At 38.5% G+C, this 14,735-nt stretch overlaps 1 protein-coding gene across 1 annotated transcript in view; it reads left to right on the top strand.

Annotated features, from left to right (window-relative positions):
• Positions 1–14,735, top strand: part of SMIM14 (small integral membrane protein 14) — a 57,676-nt gene that overhangs the window by 32,863 nt on the left and 10,078 nt on the right. Inside the window, exon 3 of the mRNA XM_079769227.1 lies at positions 7,874–7,922. Within this exon, the coding sequence (XP_079625353.1) occupies positions 7,874–7,922 (49 nt within the window). The remainder of the gene's footprint in view (positions 1–7,873; positions 7,923–14,735) is intronic.

Here is a 14,735-nt window from a genome sequence, read left to right on the forward strand (position 1 = left end):
ATACTCTTCAAATAGGACTCAAAAGATGTAGATATGAATATATAGTAAGTCTGTTTCAATTAAAATTAGTTATCTTTGTCATGTTACATATAATTCTGTGTTTTATTACTTAATATGGGAATATACACAGTGATAAAAAAGGATTTTTAGTGATGTTGTAGAATATATAGTAAGATGCCAACATAAAACCATAATCTAATTATACGTTATTCTTTTATGTTGTCTAGTATTTTTTGTGCCCCCTCTGAAGTCAGTACTCTTTTTTTAAAAAAAAGAGGTATTTATAATTACTGTATCTAGTTTGGGGTTTTTCCTTTTATTTTTAAAAAATTTATTTCAGAGAGGAAGGGAGAGAGATAGAAACATCAATGATGAGAGAGAATCCTTGATCGGCTGCCTCTTGCACGCCCCACACTGGGGATTGAGCCCGAGCCCACAACCCAGGCATGTGCCCTGACAGGGAATTGAACCATGACCTCCTGGTTCATAGGTCGATGCTCAGCCACTGAGCCATGCCAACTGGGCTAGTTTTGTTTTGTTTTAAAATATTCATATTTCCTTAAACCATATAAACTGCCTGGAGAGGGGCTTTTTTCTTTTTCTTTTCATTTCCATTGAAGCCATTTGTAAACTTATTCTGGCTTCATTCTTTTCTGCTCCCTTGCCACCACCTCCTTCTCATGTTTTCCTGACTGTCTCTTAGTATATAGTTTCTTCTATAATGATAGGTGTTTCAGAAAGAGAGAACAGATGGATTTAGAAATGTGAACTTGAATTATGTTCTGTTTTTCCTATTCTTTGTTGTAATCTAAGATTTGGAATGCAGATAATCCATTTTTTTTCCTTGTTTGTTTTGAGCTCTGTATTTCAGCTCTAATCTAAATAGTGTAATTTAAACTTTTACATCTTTAATTTACTTAAATGTGTTTCCGTATTAAAGTACTATAAGCTTGTGATCTGGGAGATCCTTGGTCAGATTCCTCTATATGGCCTGACAGCCCTGTGAATTGTGACTAATGTTTTTTGTACTTAAAGAAGTCATATTAAGACCTATTGGCTTTTACCTGGAAGAAAATGTGGGCCTGAAAATCTTCTTAAGAAACTTATCTATCCAGCAAATATATCTACTACTAGTATATTTTAATTTTTGTAAAATATAAGAATTGATATAAACCATATGTGAATATGTTCTTTTGAAAAAAAGCAACCAATGTATTAAAAGTAAGACTGAACTCCTCTGTCACTTCTCCAAATCTCGCTTATTCCCTAGTTCCCTAGGTAAATTTGATATGCATTTTCCCAGATCTTTCTAACAAATATATATTTGTATACTTTCCCGCAATTCAATAATAGTATTTAGCATTTTCCATGTTGCTACAAAGTCTTTTTAATCATATGATCAACTTACAAGCTTTATTTTAGTCAGTAAAGGAAATTTTATTGGACTTCTTTCTTAAATCTTAATGTTTTTAATCACTATCATCCAGGCACTGGAAGACTTAGGTAGTCTTCCTGCGGTAGAGTTTGTTTTATTTACAAGACAAAATAACTATTGTGTGTCCTCATGGTACAAAATTCACACAGTGCTAAATGTAGAAAGGGAAAGACAAAAAATCTCCCTGTGCCCCCAACTCTTTATTGCCACTTTATCAAATTTGAACTATTAACAGTTTCTTTTATATTGCTCCAGTTATTATGGCTGTATAAAAAATTATCCCAGCCCAAACCAGTTTGGCTCAGTGGATAGAGCATTGGCCTGCGGACTCAAGGATCCAGGTTTGATTCTGGTCAAAGGCATGTACCTTGGTTGCGGGCACATACCCATTAGGGAGTGCAGGAGGCAGCTGATCGATGTTTCTCTCTCATCGATGTTTCTAACTCTCTATCCTTCTCCCTTTCTCTCTGTAAAAAATTAATAAAATATATATTTTAAAAATTATCCCAAAACTTAATGGCATAAAACTACCTTTTATGAAGTTCACAAACTGTGTGTCTGGAGTTCATACAGAGCACAATGGAGGTGGTTTATCTGCTGTACAGTATCTGGGTTCTTAGCTGGAAGACTCAGGCTGGGAGCCAGAAACATCTGGAGGCTTTTGCTCACTCACTGTCTGGCAGTTGATGCTGATGGGCAGCTAAACCCTACTTAGTACTGTCAGCAAGAACACCTACATGTGGTCCTTTCAAGTGGCTGTGTGGCTTCATCACAGCATTGTGGCTTTGTTCCAAAGAGAAGGGGGAGGGAGAGAACCAGGCAGCAGCTGGAAACTTGTTATGATCTAGCCTAAGTCACATACATACAACACTTCTGCTAAACTCTTGGTTGTAACAGTCACAAGCTTGCTCTTAGGTTCAAGAGCAGGGGAAATAGACTTCGTTTCTTGATGGGGAGTGGCAAGATTCTGGAAGACTGTGTGACTGGTAATAGTGCTGTGGCTATTTTTATAAAATGTAACCTGCCACACATATCTTTCTAGAAATTTGTTTTACATAGGAGGGATTACTGTATAGTATGTATACATTTCTGCAACTCACTCCCCCCTACTTCATATATCTTTCCATATTAGCAATATCTTAGTTCAGGCTGCTTACAAACAGAAATGTATTTTTCATAGTTCTGGGTTAGAAGTCCAATATCAGGGTGCCAGCCTGGTTGGGTTCTGGTGAGAACCCTCTTCCGGGATGCAGACGGACATTTTCTTGTTGCATCCTCACTTGGTGGAAAAGAGGGTGAGAGAACATTCTGGGGGCTCTATTATAAAACCACTAATCCCACTCATGATGGCTCCACCCTCATGACCTAATCACCACTGAAAGTCCCCATCTCCCAATAGGGGGTTAGCATTGCAACATACAAATTTTGAGGAGACCACCCATTCAGTCCAAAACAGCAAATCAAAGTCAGGCTCATTTTTAGAATTTGTTTTTTGTGTATGTGTATCTTTTTCTTGGCCTTTCTTTTAATAACACATAAAATATGTGAATATCTAAATTACTATCACATGAAATGATACAGAAATATAGAGCAGAATGTCAAAGTCCCTCTCCCTATTGCCCACACCCCCTCCCTCCATTCCACCTCATGACCTCAATTGCTTGCTTGGCCGGAGCTTGCATTAAGTTTGTGGACTTTCATATGCCTATATATTTATGTATATGTCTTTATATATAATAAAAACAAACTGTACCATACGGGGATAGCATATAAATTATACTATTATCTTATTAGTGCCCATGAATTGTGTGATGATTTTTGGTTCAGTAAATTAACTCAAATTCAGATAGTGTTTTGTAGGATTAGGAAAAGTATGTGCATGTCATATGGTCAAAGCAGCCCAGCCTATTAGTGTTAGACATTAAAAAAATATTTTTAAAATATTCAGTCTTGCCTTTACCTGATTATTTGAAGCCTTGAGGCTTAAATGTGAGTAGATTATTGTGGTCCATCAAAATTATGTTTGTTAATGTTGTAGGAAAATATGTAGATATGCTGCTTAATCATTAAGGACTAAATGTGCTCAGAAATATTAGGTTTTAGCTGACCTCCCAGTTGAAACACTGAACTTCTGCAGTGATGTGATTATGCAGAAATACTTTAATTGAATGTACTTCGTCATTTCTTTAAAATTCCCCTCCTACAAAAGGGCTTCACCCTAGCCAGTTTGACTCCGTGGTTAAAGTATCAGCCTGCGGACTGAAGGTTCCTGGGTTCGATTCTGGTCAAGGGCACATGCCCCGGTTGCAGGCTCGGTCCCCAGTAGGGGGCATGCAGAAGGCAGCCGATCAGTGATGCTTTCTCATCATTGATGTTTCTGTCCTGCTCTCCTTCTCCCTTCCTCTCTAAAATTAATAAAAATATATATTTTTTAAAAAGGGCTTCTGTTTTGAATGGCACACATAGAGCAGCCTGATAATATATATATATATATATATATATATATATATATATATACACACACACACACACACACACACACAAATATATATATATATATATATATATATATATATATATATATATATATAAATAAATAAAAAATAAAATTTCCCTCCTATTGCCCTAGCCAGTATGGCTCAGTGGATAGAGCGTCAGCCTGGGGACTATAGGGTTCAATTCCGGTAAAGGGCACGTACCTCGGTTACAGGTTCCCTGGCCCTGGTCGGGGTGTGTGCAGGAGGCAACCAGTTTGATGTGTCTCTCTCACATCGTCACATGGATGTTTCTCTCTGTCTCTCCCTCTCCCTTCCCACTCTCTCTAAAAATGAGTGGGTGAGGATTAATAAATAAAAATAAAATTCGCCTGTAATTGTGGAAAATGTATCAAAACTTAAAATGCACATACCTTTATTCTAGTAATTTTATATTCCTTATCCTAAAAAGATTAATGAAGTGTTTAAGAATGTATTTATAGGAACATTCACCATAGCATTGTTTTTCTTTTTTTAAAATATATTTTTTTATTGATTTCAGAGAGGAAGGGAGAGAGAGAGAAGGAAACATCAATGATGAGAGAGAATCATTGCTCAGCTGCCTTCTGCACACCCTGCACTGGGTATGGAGCCCAGAACCCGGATATATGTCCTGATCAGGAATCGAACTGTGACCTCCTGGTTCATAGGTCAATGCTCAACCACCGAGCCATGTCAGCTGGGCAGCATTGTTTTTCATATACAATTTTGGAAATGATGCAATTAAATGGAATATTGTGCAGCATTAAAAGTTATGTAGAATTGGGTTTGGGCATTAAAAGATTTGCAACTAGTTAAGTATGACAAAAAGGTAGCAAAATAACATGAAGTGTTCTATTTTTGTAAAATTATGAGTACATGCAAATATATTACAAAAATGTATGTCAATTGAACACATTTAACCAAAATGTTAACAAAATGATTATCATTGGATGGTGGGATTTTGTCTATTTTGCTTACTGCTCTATTCTGACTACTAGAACATACTGAGCAACATCGGAATATAGGAAATTTTTTAAAGTCATTGTTTTGTTTTAATATGTTTTTATTTCAGAGAGGAAGGGAGAGGGAGAGAGAGAGAAACATCAATGATGAGAATCATCAATTGCTGCCTCCTGCACCCCTTCTACCAGAGATTAAGTCCGCAATCCGGCATGTGCCTTGACTGGGAGTTGAACTGTGACCTCCTGGTTCATTGGTCAATTCTCAAGTACTCAGCCACACCGGCTGGCCTGTTTTTTGTTTGTTTGTTTGTTTTAAGAGACTTTATGTTTTTATTTTCTTTTTATTTTTATTTATTTATTTTATTTTTTTTTATATTTTTAATCATGTTATGACTTCAATGGTTCTCTAATACTCAGCTCAATGTTCTAATTCTTTTTTTTAATTTTGTTTTTATTGATTTTTTACAGAGAGGAAGAGAGAGGGATAGAGAGTTAGAAACATCGATGTGAGAGAAACATCGATCAGCTGCCTCCTGCACACCCCCCCACCGGGGATGTGCCCGCAACCAAGGTACATGCCCTTGACCGGAATCGAACCTGGGACCCTTGAGTCCGCAGGCCGACGCTCTATCCACTGAGCCAAACCGGTTTCGGCCATGTTTTTATTTTCTATGTGAGGTTCTCTACCAAATCTTCAGATCCATAATGTAGACTCTATTTATATGGCTATGTTTCTTAAACCCCAAATTGAAACCCATGACCTGATGTTGATGACCATTTAGAACAAGCATGCCCAACTCAAAGGCTAACATGGTCCAAATAAACAAGGTTTAAGTTTATGTGGGCCTCAAAAAAACAAAAGCTTCAATTGTCATAGAAACGTAGGTTTATTTCGATAGAGACATGCTGAATACAAAGGGCTGAAATAAATGAGTAATCATTAACATAAAATAATAGAACATTTTAATAAAAAATTAATATTTTTTCTTGAACATTAACTTACCAGACACTGAATAATTGCACAAGTTAATAAGTGTAACACAAATAAACTTATTTTTCTTGTCTCTGAAAGCGAAATATTTCCTGTTGCGCACACCAAACAAGTCAGTACAAGACTAATAAGTTGGCAGTCGGCTGCTAAAATATTCGCTGCTAGTATTAGTGGAGAGAGATGGTACGCCTGCACGTAAGGTGCATAAGGGAAATTAATGCAACACGATTATAGTAATCAGTCATTAACAACTGTTGTCATTAGTTATTAATAATTATGTATAACAGGATATTGTAAAAATTAAGCTACGAAATTTTTATTAAAACGTTTCTTACATACCGTTATATTGGCTGGGCCACAAAAATATTCATGCTGCGTGTTTGACATGCTTGACTTAGAATATTTTAAACTGGGCACATCTTATTTTCCATCTTCATTTTCAAAAATAGCTTGATTTTAAGCTGGCAGTGAATTGAGTTGTTGCAAATAAAGTTGACACATGAATTTCTGAGGAATTTGAAAGCAAATAGACTTTTAAAATCTGAAAACCTTATTTTAGCAAAATGCACATAGAAGGCACTTGTTAAATTTTTTCAGATAGGCCCCGGCTGGGTAGCTTAGTTGGTTAGAGTGTTGTCCAATGCACCAAGGTTGTGGGTTCAATGACTGTTTAGGACACATACGAGAATCAACCAATGAATGCATAAGTGGAACAACAAGTCGATGTTTCTCTCCCTTTCTCTCTCTCTCAAATAATTTTTTTTAAAATATATTTTATTGATTTTTTTACAGAGAGGAAGGGAGAGGGATAGAGAGCCAGAAACATCGATGAGAGAGAAACATTCATCAGCTGCCTCCTGCACACCTCCTTCTGGGTATGTGCCCGCAACCAAGGCACATGCCCCTGACCGGAATCGAACCCGGGACCTTTCAGTCCGCAGGCCGACACTCTTATCCACTGAGCCAAACCAGCCAGGGCCAAATAAATTTAAAAAAAAAAAAATGAAAAAGTATATTTGTCAGATAAATGGATACTTTTCTGTATTTATGTTTTGAGGAAAGCCATAGGAGTCTTACGCTCAGATATTTTCAAACCAACGTTATGACTGTGAGCTGTGTGAGGTCTGGTCAGAGAGAACATTGACTAGGACACTTATTCATTGATTTGAAAGAACTTTTTTGTTGTTGGTTTTGGAGTTTAGTTTAAAAAAATATTAGTGATAATTTTGAGCAGATTTATTTGCACAAAGAGGCAGGACTTTCCCCCTCTTTCCTGAATCTAGTCCATGAAAATAAAATGTTTCATCCATGGGTAACCAAGTTTTAAATATAATCATTTCATCACACCTCCTGAGGCCATGAATTCATTCTTTCTCATTTATGGTTTTGTTGTTGTTTTTGTTTTTGAGTGGAGTTAAAATTTTTTTAAGGTAAAACAAACTCAATTTAAATGAATATTGAAGTAAAATTTAGTTACTGTGGACCAGTACCACGTGACAGGGAAATGGGACTTTGAAAACTCAGAAATTTAAAAATGCACAAATAAAAATCATTTCATTCTCCTGTGAAAGTCTCAAAAAAGTCCTTTTCTCTGGATATCATAAGAATCCCACCCTCAGCAACAACCAGGGGAAATAAGACCTTCTCCTCTCCTCTCCTGTAACACTTTGGAAAGTGTAATGACATATGGGAGCAGGAGTTCCTGTCATAGGTATGCATTTTTTAATTCTTTAACTTAAATAGGTGAATTGTGTTAGATCACAGGATATTTGAAAATTACTCTAAGTAGGAAAAAATCCCCCAAAACAGAACAGCCCCTCAGTGTCTTCTGCATTTGTATCTGATTTTGAAGATATGATATATACTGTGGTAGCATTCATTAAAATACAAAACATGACCATTCTAATAAACAGTATTCATTTGAGGTTTAGTCCAATGGCTAACTTTCCTTTCTTCTTATTCATTGTAGTTGAGGCAGTCCCAGTCCTACTGCACAGACACAGAATGTCTTCAGGAATGTAAGTAACGATGGGACAGGAGGAGGCTTGGCATTGAGGGCAGAATTAGAGGCCAGATGACTGGGCATATTTGTCAGAAATTATTCTTAGTTTGTTCTTTAAGAAAATGGTCCTTAGTAATGTATTGCTACTTAAATATTTCATGTCTAACTGAAAAAAATTGTGTGGTTTTTCTTGTTTTTTTGTTTTGTTTTGTTTTTGCCTCGAAAACAAATCCTGTTCATTGAAGAAAATTCACAAAGAAGAAAAAAGAAAAGGAAAAACGTCCAGAATACTAAAAGATAACCACTGTTGACTAACTTGGTGTAAACCCTTCTGGGTCTTTTTCTTGGCAAATATATGTGTCACAGGGCACTTTGGGCTGGTTGAACTGGAACACTGAGGCTGCTAGCACAAACCCTTGCTCTTTCCTTAGCATCTATTTTTATCCATTGGCAGCTCTGAGAACTTCTGAGTAAAGGAAGAGGCCATTCTTTCCCAAGGTTTGGAAGCTTTGGGAGCCTGTGCAGTCATTCCTTTGGTGCTGACATTAGCATTCTCAAGAGGAATGAGCATTAGGGAGGTTTCTGTCTGTGTCTTTATGCTCAGTGGTGACAGTAAAGTGAGAATCAGCAGCAAGGTGGATCCTGCGTGGGAATGCAGCTGACAGACTTGGTGGCTATTATGTTAAATATCTTTTCTTTCAGGACAGAAATAACTTGAAGGGTGCTTTGGGGAAACTGATAACTAACATTTAAGTCAGTCCAGTCTTGTGCTATATTAATTCAACACTTAAAGAAGGGAAGTATGACATTCACAGGATAATGAGACCTGGCACAATTAAGTTTCATATACACTTATAAAAAGGGGATCACTTTGTATTGTTTTTCACTACTGTATTATGAAAATATCAGTATATACCTATATTAAAAATACCAACTGCTCTGGCCAGTGTTCTCAATGGTTTTTAGAGCATTGGCCCATGCACCTAAGGGTCACGGGTTCGATTCCCAGTCAAGTGCACATACCTGGATTGCAGGTTTGATCTCCAGCCCTGGTTGGGAGGCAACCAGTTGATGTGTGTCTCTCACATCCTTGTTTCTCTCTCTCTTTCTCCTCCCTCCCTCACTCCCTCCCTTTCGCCCTCTCTAAAAAATCAATGGAAAAAAATATTCTCAATTGAGGATTAACTTTTTTTGCTCTTATGAGCAATACTTAAACATCCTTTGTATGCACATTTTAGGGCTTTTGACATAATGCTAAATTGCATTTATTTATAGGCTAGTTGTTTATATTTAACATCTCTGAAGCTGAGCTCCACTTTATTAAGTATATGAAGTAAAACAAATCACAGTAAAGTACCTTTATAAAGGGGCTTGTTATTACATAAGTAATTGTTGTTCTTGCGGTGTGTACTGGGTGTTTCATCAAATTCTATAAATATAACAACTTATAGGAGCTGGTACAGTGCCTTGTCCAAAGTAAAAATTTTGTCAAAATGTAGTCCATTTGGTGCAACAGGGTAAGTATTTTATGCCTCTGTAGAGCAGGTAATGGTACTGTGCAGATGTGTTAAGTTGTTAGGATGATGAGTGGTTGTTCTCTCACTTCACCTTTCTTTATGTTGCTTCTTAAATAGCATTTATTAATCTGCATTATGTCTTCTGATAAGCAACTCAGTTTTTTGACTCAGCAGGTACAGCTAAAACTTGTTTTTCTAGTTGAAAATAATCCTACTGAACTTACAGGAAAACTAGTGTTTATTTCATTTGTGGTATTTATGACCTTTGAGCCAGCCCCACCTGTAAACAGATACACTCTTATTTCTGTGAGTGAAATTTTCACTTCCTTAATTTATTTGATTTTATAACAAGCTCCCTATCCTTCAGGAGTTTATTTTTTACTTATTTTTTATATATAATTTTTATTGATTTCAGAGAGGAAGGGAGATAGAGAGATAGAAACATCAGTGATGAGAGAGAATCATTGATTAGCTGCCTCCTGCACGCCCCCCACTGGGGAAATCGAGCCTGCAACCCAGGCATGTGCCCCTGGCCGAACGGAACCGGGGACCCTTTAGTCCACAGGCTATCCACTGAGCCAAACCTGCAAGGGCCACTTCCTTAATTTAAATATAAAGGCAAACTCTAGTCCTTGAATATTAATTTGGTCATATTTACTAGTTTTTTCCTACCAGTTCTTTTAGCACTTATTGGAAATCCTTTCTGAGAGCCATATTTTTTAATGGTTTAAGCAGTTGTTTCCTCTGGGTAATAGAATCACTTTTCTGTTTATTCTAAATTTTCTCTAGTGAGCTCTTGCTGTTTTCACAAAATATAAATCAAAGGTTCCCATGACTCACCTCTTGAGGTTCAATAATGTGCTAAAATGCCTCATAGAACATGGGAAAACAGGTAATTTACTATTACTGGTTTATTATAGAGAATACAGCTCAGGAGCAGCCAAATGGAAAAGATGCATAGGGAGGGCAAGGTAGGGTGAAGAGGGGGGTGGTTTGCAGAACTCCTGTGTCTCTTCTGGTGTGTCCTTCTCTCAGCACATTGATGTGTACACCAGCCAGCAAGCTCTCTGAACCCCATTGTTTTATGGAGGTTCCATTATGTAGGCAGGAAGGATTAAATATTGGCCACTGGTGATTAACTTCTACCCTCCCTGGAGGTTAGGGATTGTAGCTGAAAGTTCCAACCCTCTAATCACCTTGTCTAAACCCTAGGCAACCAGCCCCCATCCTGACGCTAGGGGCCCACCAAGAGTCACCTCATTAGCATAAACTCAGGTATAGTTGAAAGAGATTAATTATGACTAACAAAAGATGTTCCTATCACTCAGGAAGTTCCAAGGTTTTGGATCTCTGTTCCAGGAATCAGGATGAAAGCCAAATATATATTTTTATTTTTATTTATTTACTTATTTATTTTTAAATATATATATTTTATTGATTTTTTTACAGAGAGGAAGGAAGAGGGATAGAGAGTTAGAAACATTGATGAGAGAGAAACATCAATCAGCTGCCTCCTGCACACTCCCCACTGGGGATGTGCCCACAACCAAGGTACATGCCCTTGACCGGAATCGAACCTGGGACCCTTCAGTCCGCAGGCCGACGCTCTATCCACTGAGCCAAACCGGTTAGGGCTATATTTTTAATTATATCACAGTATCACAGTACCTGTTATGCCTGCCATGTAGAATTGCGTATTTGAGATGATGTGGTTGAATAGGGAGCTCATTACTTCATATGGGAGCAGAATCTAGTTGCAATCTGTTAATAGATCTAGTTGCTGCGTGATTCTTTATATTGACTAAATTTCACTTTATTGTGATGTACACCCATGGTTTTGCTCTCTAGAATAGTTTAGAACAAATCTGCTCACTCTTCTGAAAGACTGCCTATTAGATAGAGATGTATGGAAACCAGTTCTATCACTAACTTACTCTTGAAGTAAATCAGCTTGAAAATGGGTAGCTGTACTGAGGATAATGTAATTATTGCATACCAGCTATTTTCAACCGTTTCATCTCATGGCACACATAAACTAATTACTAAAATTATGCGGTACATCAAAAATGTATTTTTTGCTATTCTGACAAAAAATAGGTATAATTTTGGTTCACACTGGATGGCTATTGTTTGTTGTGTTGACTCTTGTCATTTTTTTTATTTGACAATCTAAGGGAATAGAGGTCAGTGCCCCTGACTAAATAGTCAGGCATTGCATGTTTTAAAAGTTCTTGCGACACACCAGTTAAAAATTGCTGCTGTATATAATCCCCAAAATTACAGGCTTAAAGCCTATTGGTGCTTTGTCCACTTTCACTGTTCTAGTTCTACTTTTCCCAGTGGAAACTTATAAAAGTCTACAGAAATAATCCCTTAGACTGCACCTCATAGAGCTTCCTTCTCTACTCTTTCATCTTCCTGTGTCCAGCTATTAATTTAAGTAGCTTCTTTGTGAATATTCCATTTGGCATCGTTTTTTATTTTTCTTCTTATTGTTATTTTAATTCTTATGAAACTGGCCAACCAATGGGTCTGGGCTGCCTGTCACTACTTGAGCCAATTAAGCTGAGACAGGGTTGAGTCATATATGAGCGTTTATTCCAATAATGCCAGCAGTATGGGAGAGCAGCAGGTCATCCACAAAAATCTGCTCTTGCCCGCCTGGTATGCTCAGTGGTTGAGCGTCAGCCTATGAACCCAGGAGATCGAAGTTTGATTTCCACTAGGGGCACATGCCTGGGTTGTGGGCTTGATCCCCAGTCGGGATCATGCAGGAGGCAGCCTATTGGTGATTCTCTCTCATCAGATGCTTCTGTCTTTCTCCCTCTCCCTTGCTCTCTGAAATCAATTTTTAACAAAAACCTGCTCTACCCCTTCCCATAAGCCAGCTGTTTATATTGGGTAGAAGGACAAAGATTACATGGGAAAGTAGGAATTACAGGCATGGGGAAATGTAGCGACCAGCACGGCTGTGTCAGGATCTAAAGGAGGGGCCGAAGCACAAATGAAAACACTAGACAAGAAATATGAATTATTAAGGGGTGGGGGCCAGGTGGTGTCTCGTGAAGAACCTTTGGCAGGTCCGCTTTTTATTTACTTGAATACACATTTGCTCTTTAGCAATGCATATAGGCATATAAAAGGTAAAGTCTGGTAAACAGTAAAAGGATTATCAGGTTAGGGCAGTGGTCGGCAAACCGCGGCTCAAGAGCCACATGCGGCTCTTTGGCCCCTTGAGTGTGGCTTGGCGTTAGAACCACTTCTTCAAAATAGACTCGCCCAGGCCGAAAACTGACTTCTGCGCATGGGCCACAAAGTTTCAATCGCACTGTATGTGCGCACCCACACATAGTATTTTGTGGAAGAGCCACACTCAAGGGGCCAAAGAGCCACATGTGGCTCGCGAGCCGCGGTTTGCCGACCACTGGGCTAGGGAATTGCCTTGGGCCACCACTATCTCAACAATCGGGTGCTAGTGTCAGCCCTGCCAACGCCCAAGGTTCATCGGCCTTCCGAGTTCCTTGATGCATTCTCATGATAGTATTGGCAGTGGGTGGCTTCCCGCAGGGAAGTAGGCAAGTTATAATAGTTATAGGTTACAGGCCATGCGGGCTGGGGGTGGCAAAGGGTGGGCAAAGGTTGGTGCCTCTAGAACCAGACTGTTTCAGCAACAAGGTTGTTAATCTTTCCATGAAGATGGGCAGTTCTCAGAAAAGGAGGATGGACTGCATTCTGATGCTGGCTTGAGTACAACTCTCAGCCAGGTTAGAATGTGCTTTCTCTAATCAGAACAGAACAATCACAGTTAACAGAGCATGATTAATATTTCTTATAATTATAGCTAGTCCCCACTATTCTATTTCTGCCCCTAAGGACATGATTAGAGAGAGAGAGAGAGAGAGAGAAACACATATTTGCTTCCTATATGTGCCCTGACTGGAGATAGAACCTGCAACCTTGGAGTATCGGGACAATGCTCCAACCAACTGAGCTACCCGGCCAGGGCTGAAAAGTATTTACCCTCTTTTTGTTGTTAATCCTCACCCAAGGATATTTTTTCCATTAGTTTTTAGAGAGAGTGGAAGGGGGAGAAGAGACAGAGAGAGCCACATCAATTGGTTGCCTCCCACAGCCCCAACCAGGCCAGGGATTGAGCCTGCAACCGAGGTTCATGCCCTTGACTGGAATCAAACCCGTGACTTTTTAGTCCCGACCGACACTAACCATTGAGCAAAAGGCTAGGGCTATTTACCCCCTTAAGGCAAATAATTTCCAGGCAGTGAGGGAACAGATTTTATAACCTCCACTTGATTGTGCCCCTTATTATTTACTAGTGGCCCAGTGCACGGTTTTGTGCACATTGAAAGGAAATTAATTAGAAGAAAGATTCGTGCGGTAATTACATTACTGCACGATCAACAATGACAGATCAAAACACACACGTGACTGGCGCCGGCGAGAGCTTTATATGTATTGTGCATGTGCGAGTCAATGTTTATTTTTAAATTGCCAGTGCGCATCCTATGTACTGGCTGGTGGGACGGATGGACGGTCGGTCACTTAGCCTTTTATATATATAGATATGTGCCTAAAGGTTATAACAATGAAAACCACAGTGGCCAGATCATTTAAAGGTCCATTTAGCTCTCCATACTGACCTTAAAATAACCGCTCCTGAAATTTGTTTGTATTACCTGCATATAGTGTCAGGGAGTTTGAATAGCATACCTGTTTTGAGACTTCATGAAGTGAAAAGTTGTCTTCCTACTCATTCTCCCATCTACCCAGACCAAATATCTAGGTGTTATTAGCTTTCTGTATCTTTCCAGAATTTCATATACATGTACAAGTAAAATATGTACTTGCCCCTTGTTTTTGGACACACTGTTCTGCTTTTTTTTCTGTCAAAAAATAGCATATCTCATGGAAACTTCCTTCAACTTTTTTTTACAGCTTTAAAATATTTTATTGTACAGCTATACCATAATTTATTAATCATACACTCTTTTTTTTTAATTGATTTTTTACAGAGAGGAAGGGAGAGGGATAGAGAGTTAGAAACATCAATCAGCTGCCTCCTGCACACCCCCGACTGAGGATGTGCCCGCAACCAAGGTACATGCCCCTGACCGGAATCGAACCTGGGACCCTTCAGTCGGAAGGCAGACGCTCTATCCACTGAGCCAAACCAGTCAGGGCTAATCATACACTCTTGATGGACACTTAGTTTGTTTTAGTTTTTTCTTAATAACCTTGCACCGTATGCCCATGTGAAAGTAAATTCTAGAGCGAATCTTAATTTTGTGGGACTG

The sequence above is a fragment of the Cnephaeus nilssonii genome (assembly GCF_951640355.1).
Source record: "Cnephaeus nilssonii genome assembly, chromosome: 1".
In the NCBI taxonomy this organism is placed as follows: Eukaryota; Metazoa; Chordata; class Mammalia; order Chiroptera; family Vespertilionidae; genus Cnephaeus; species Cnephaeus nilssonii.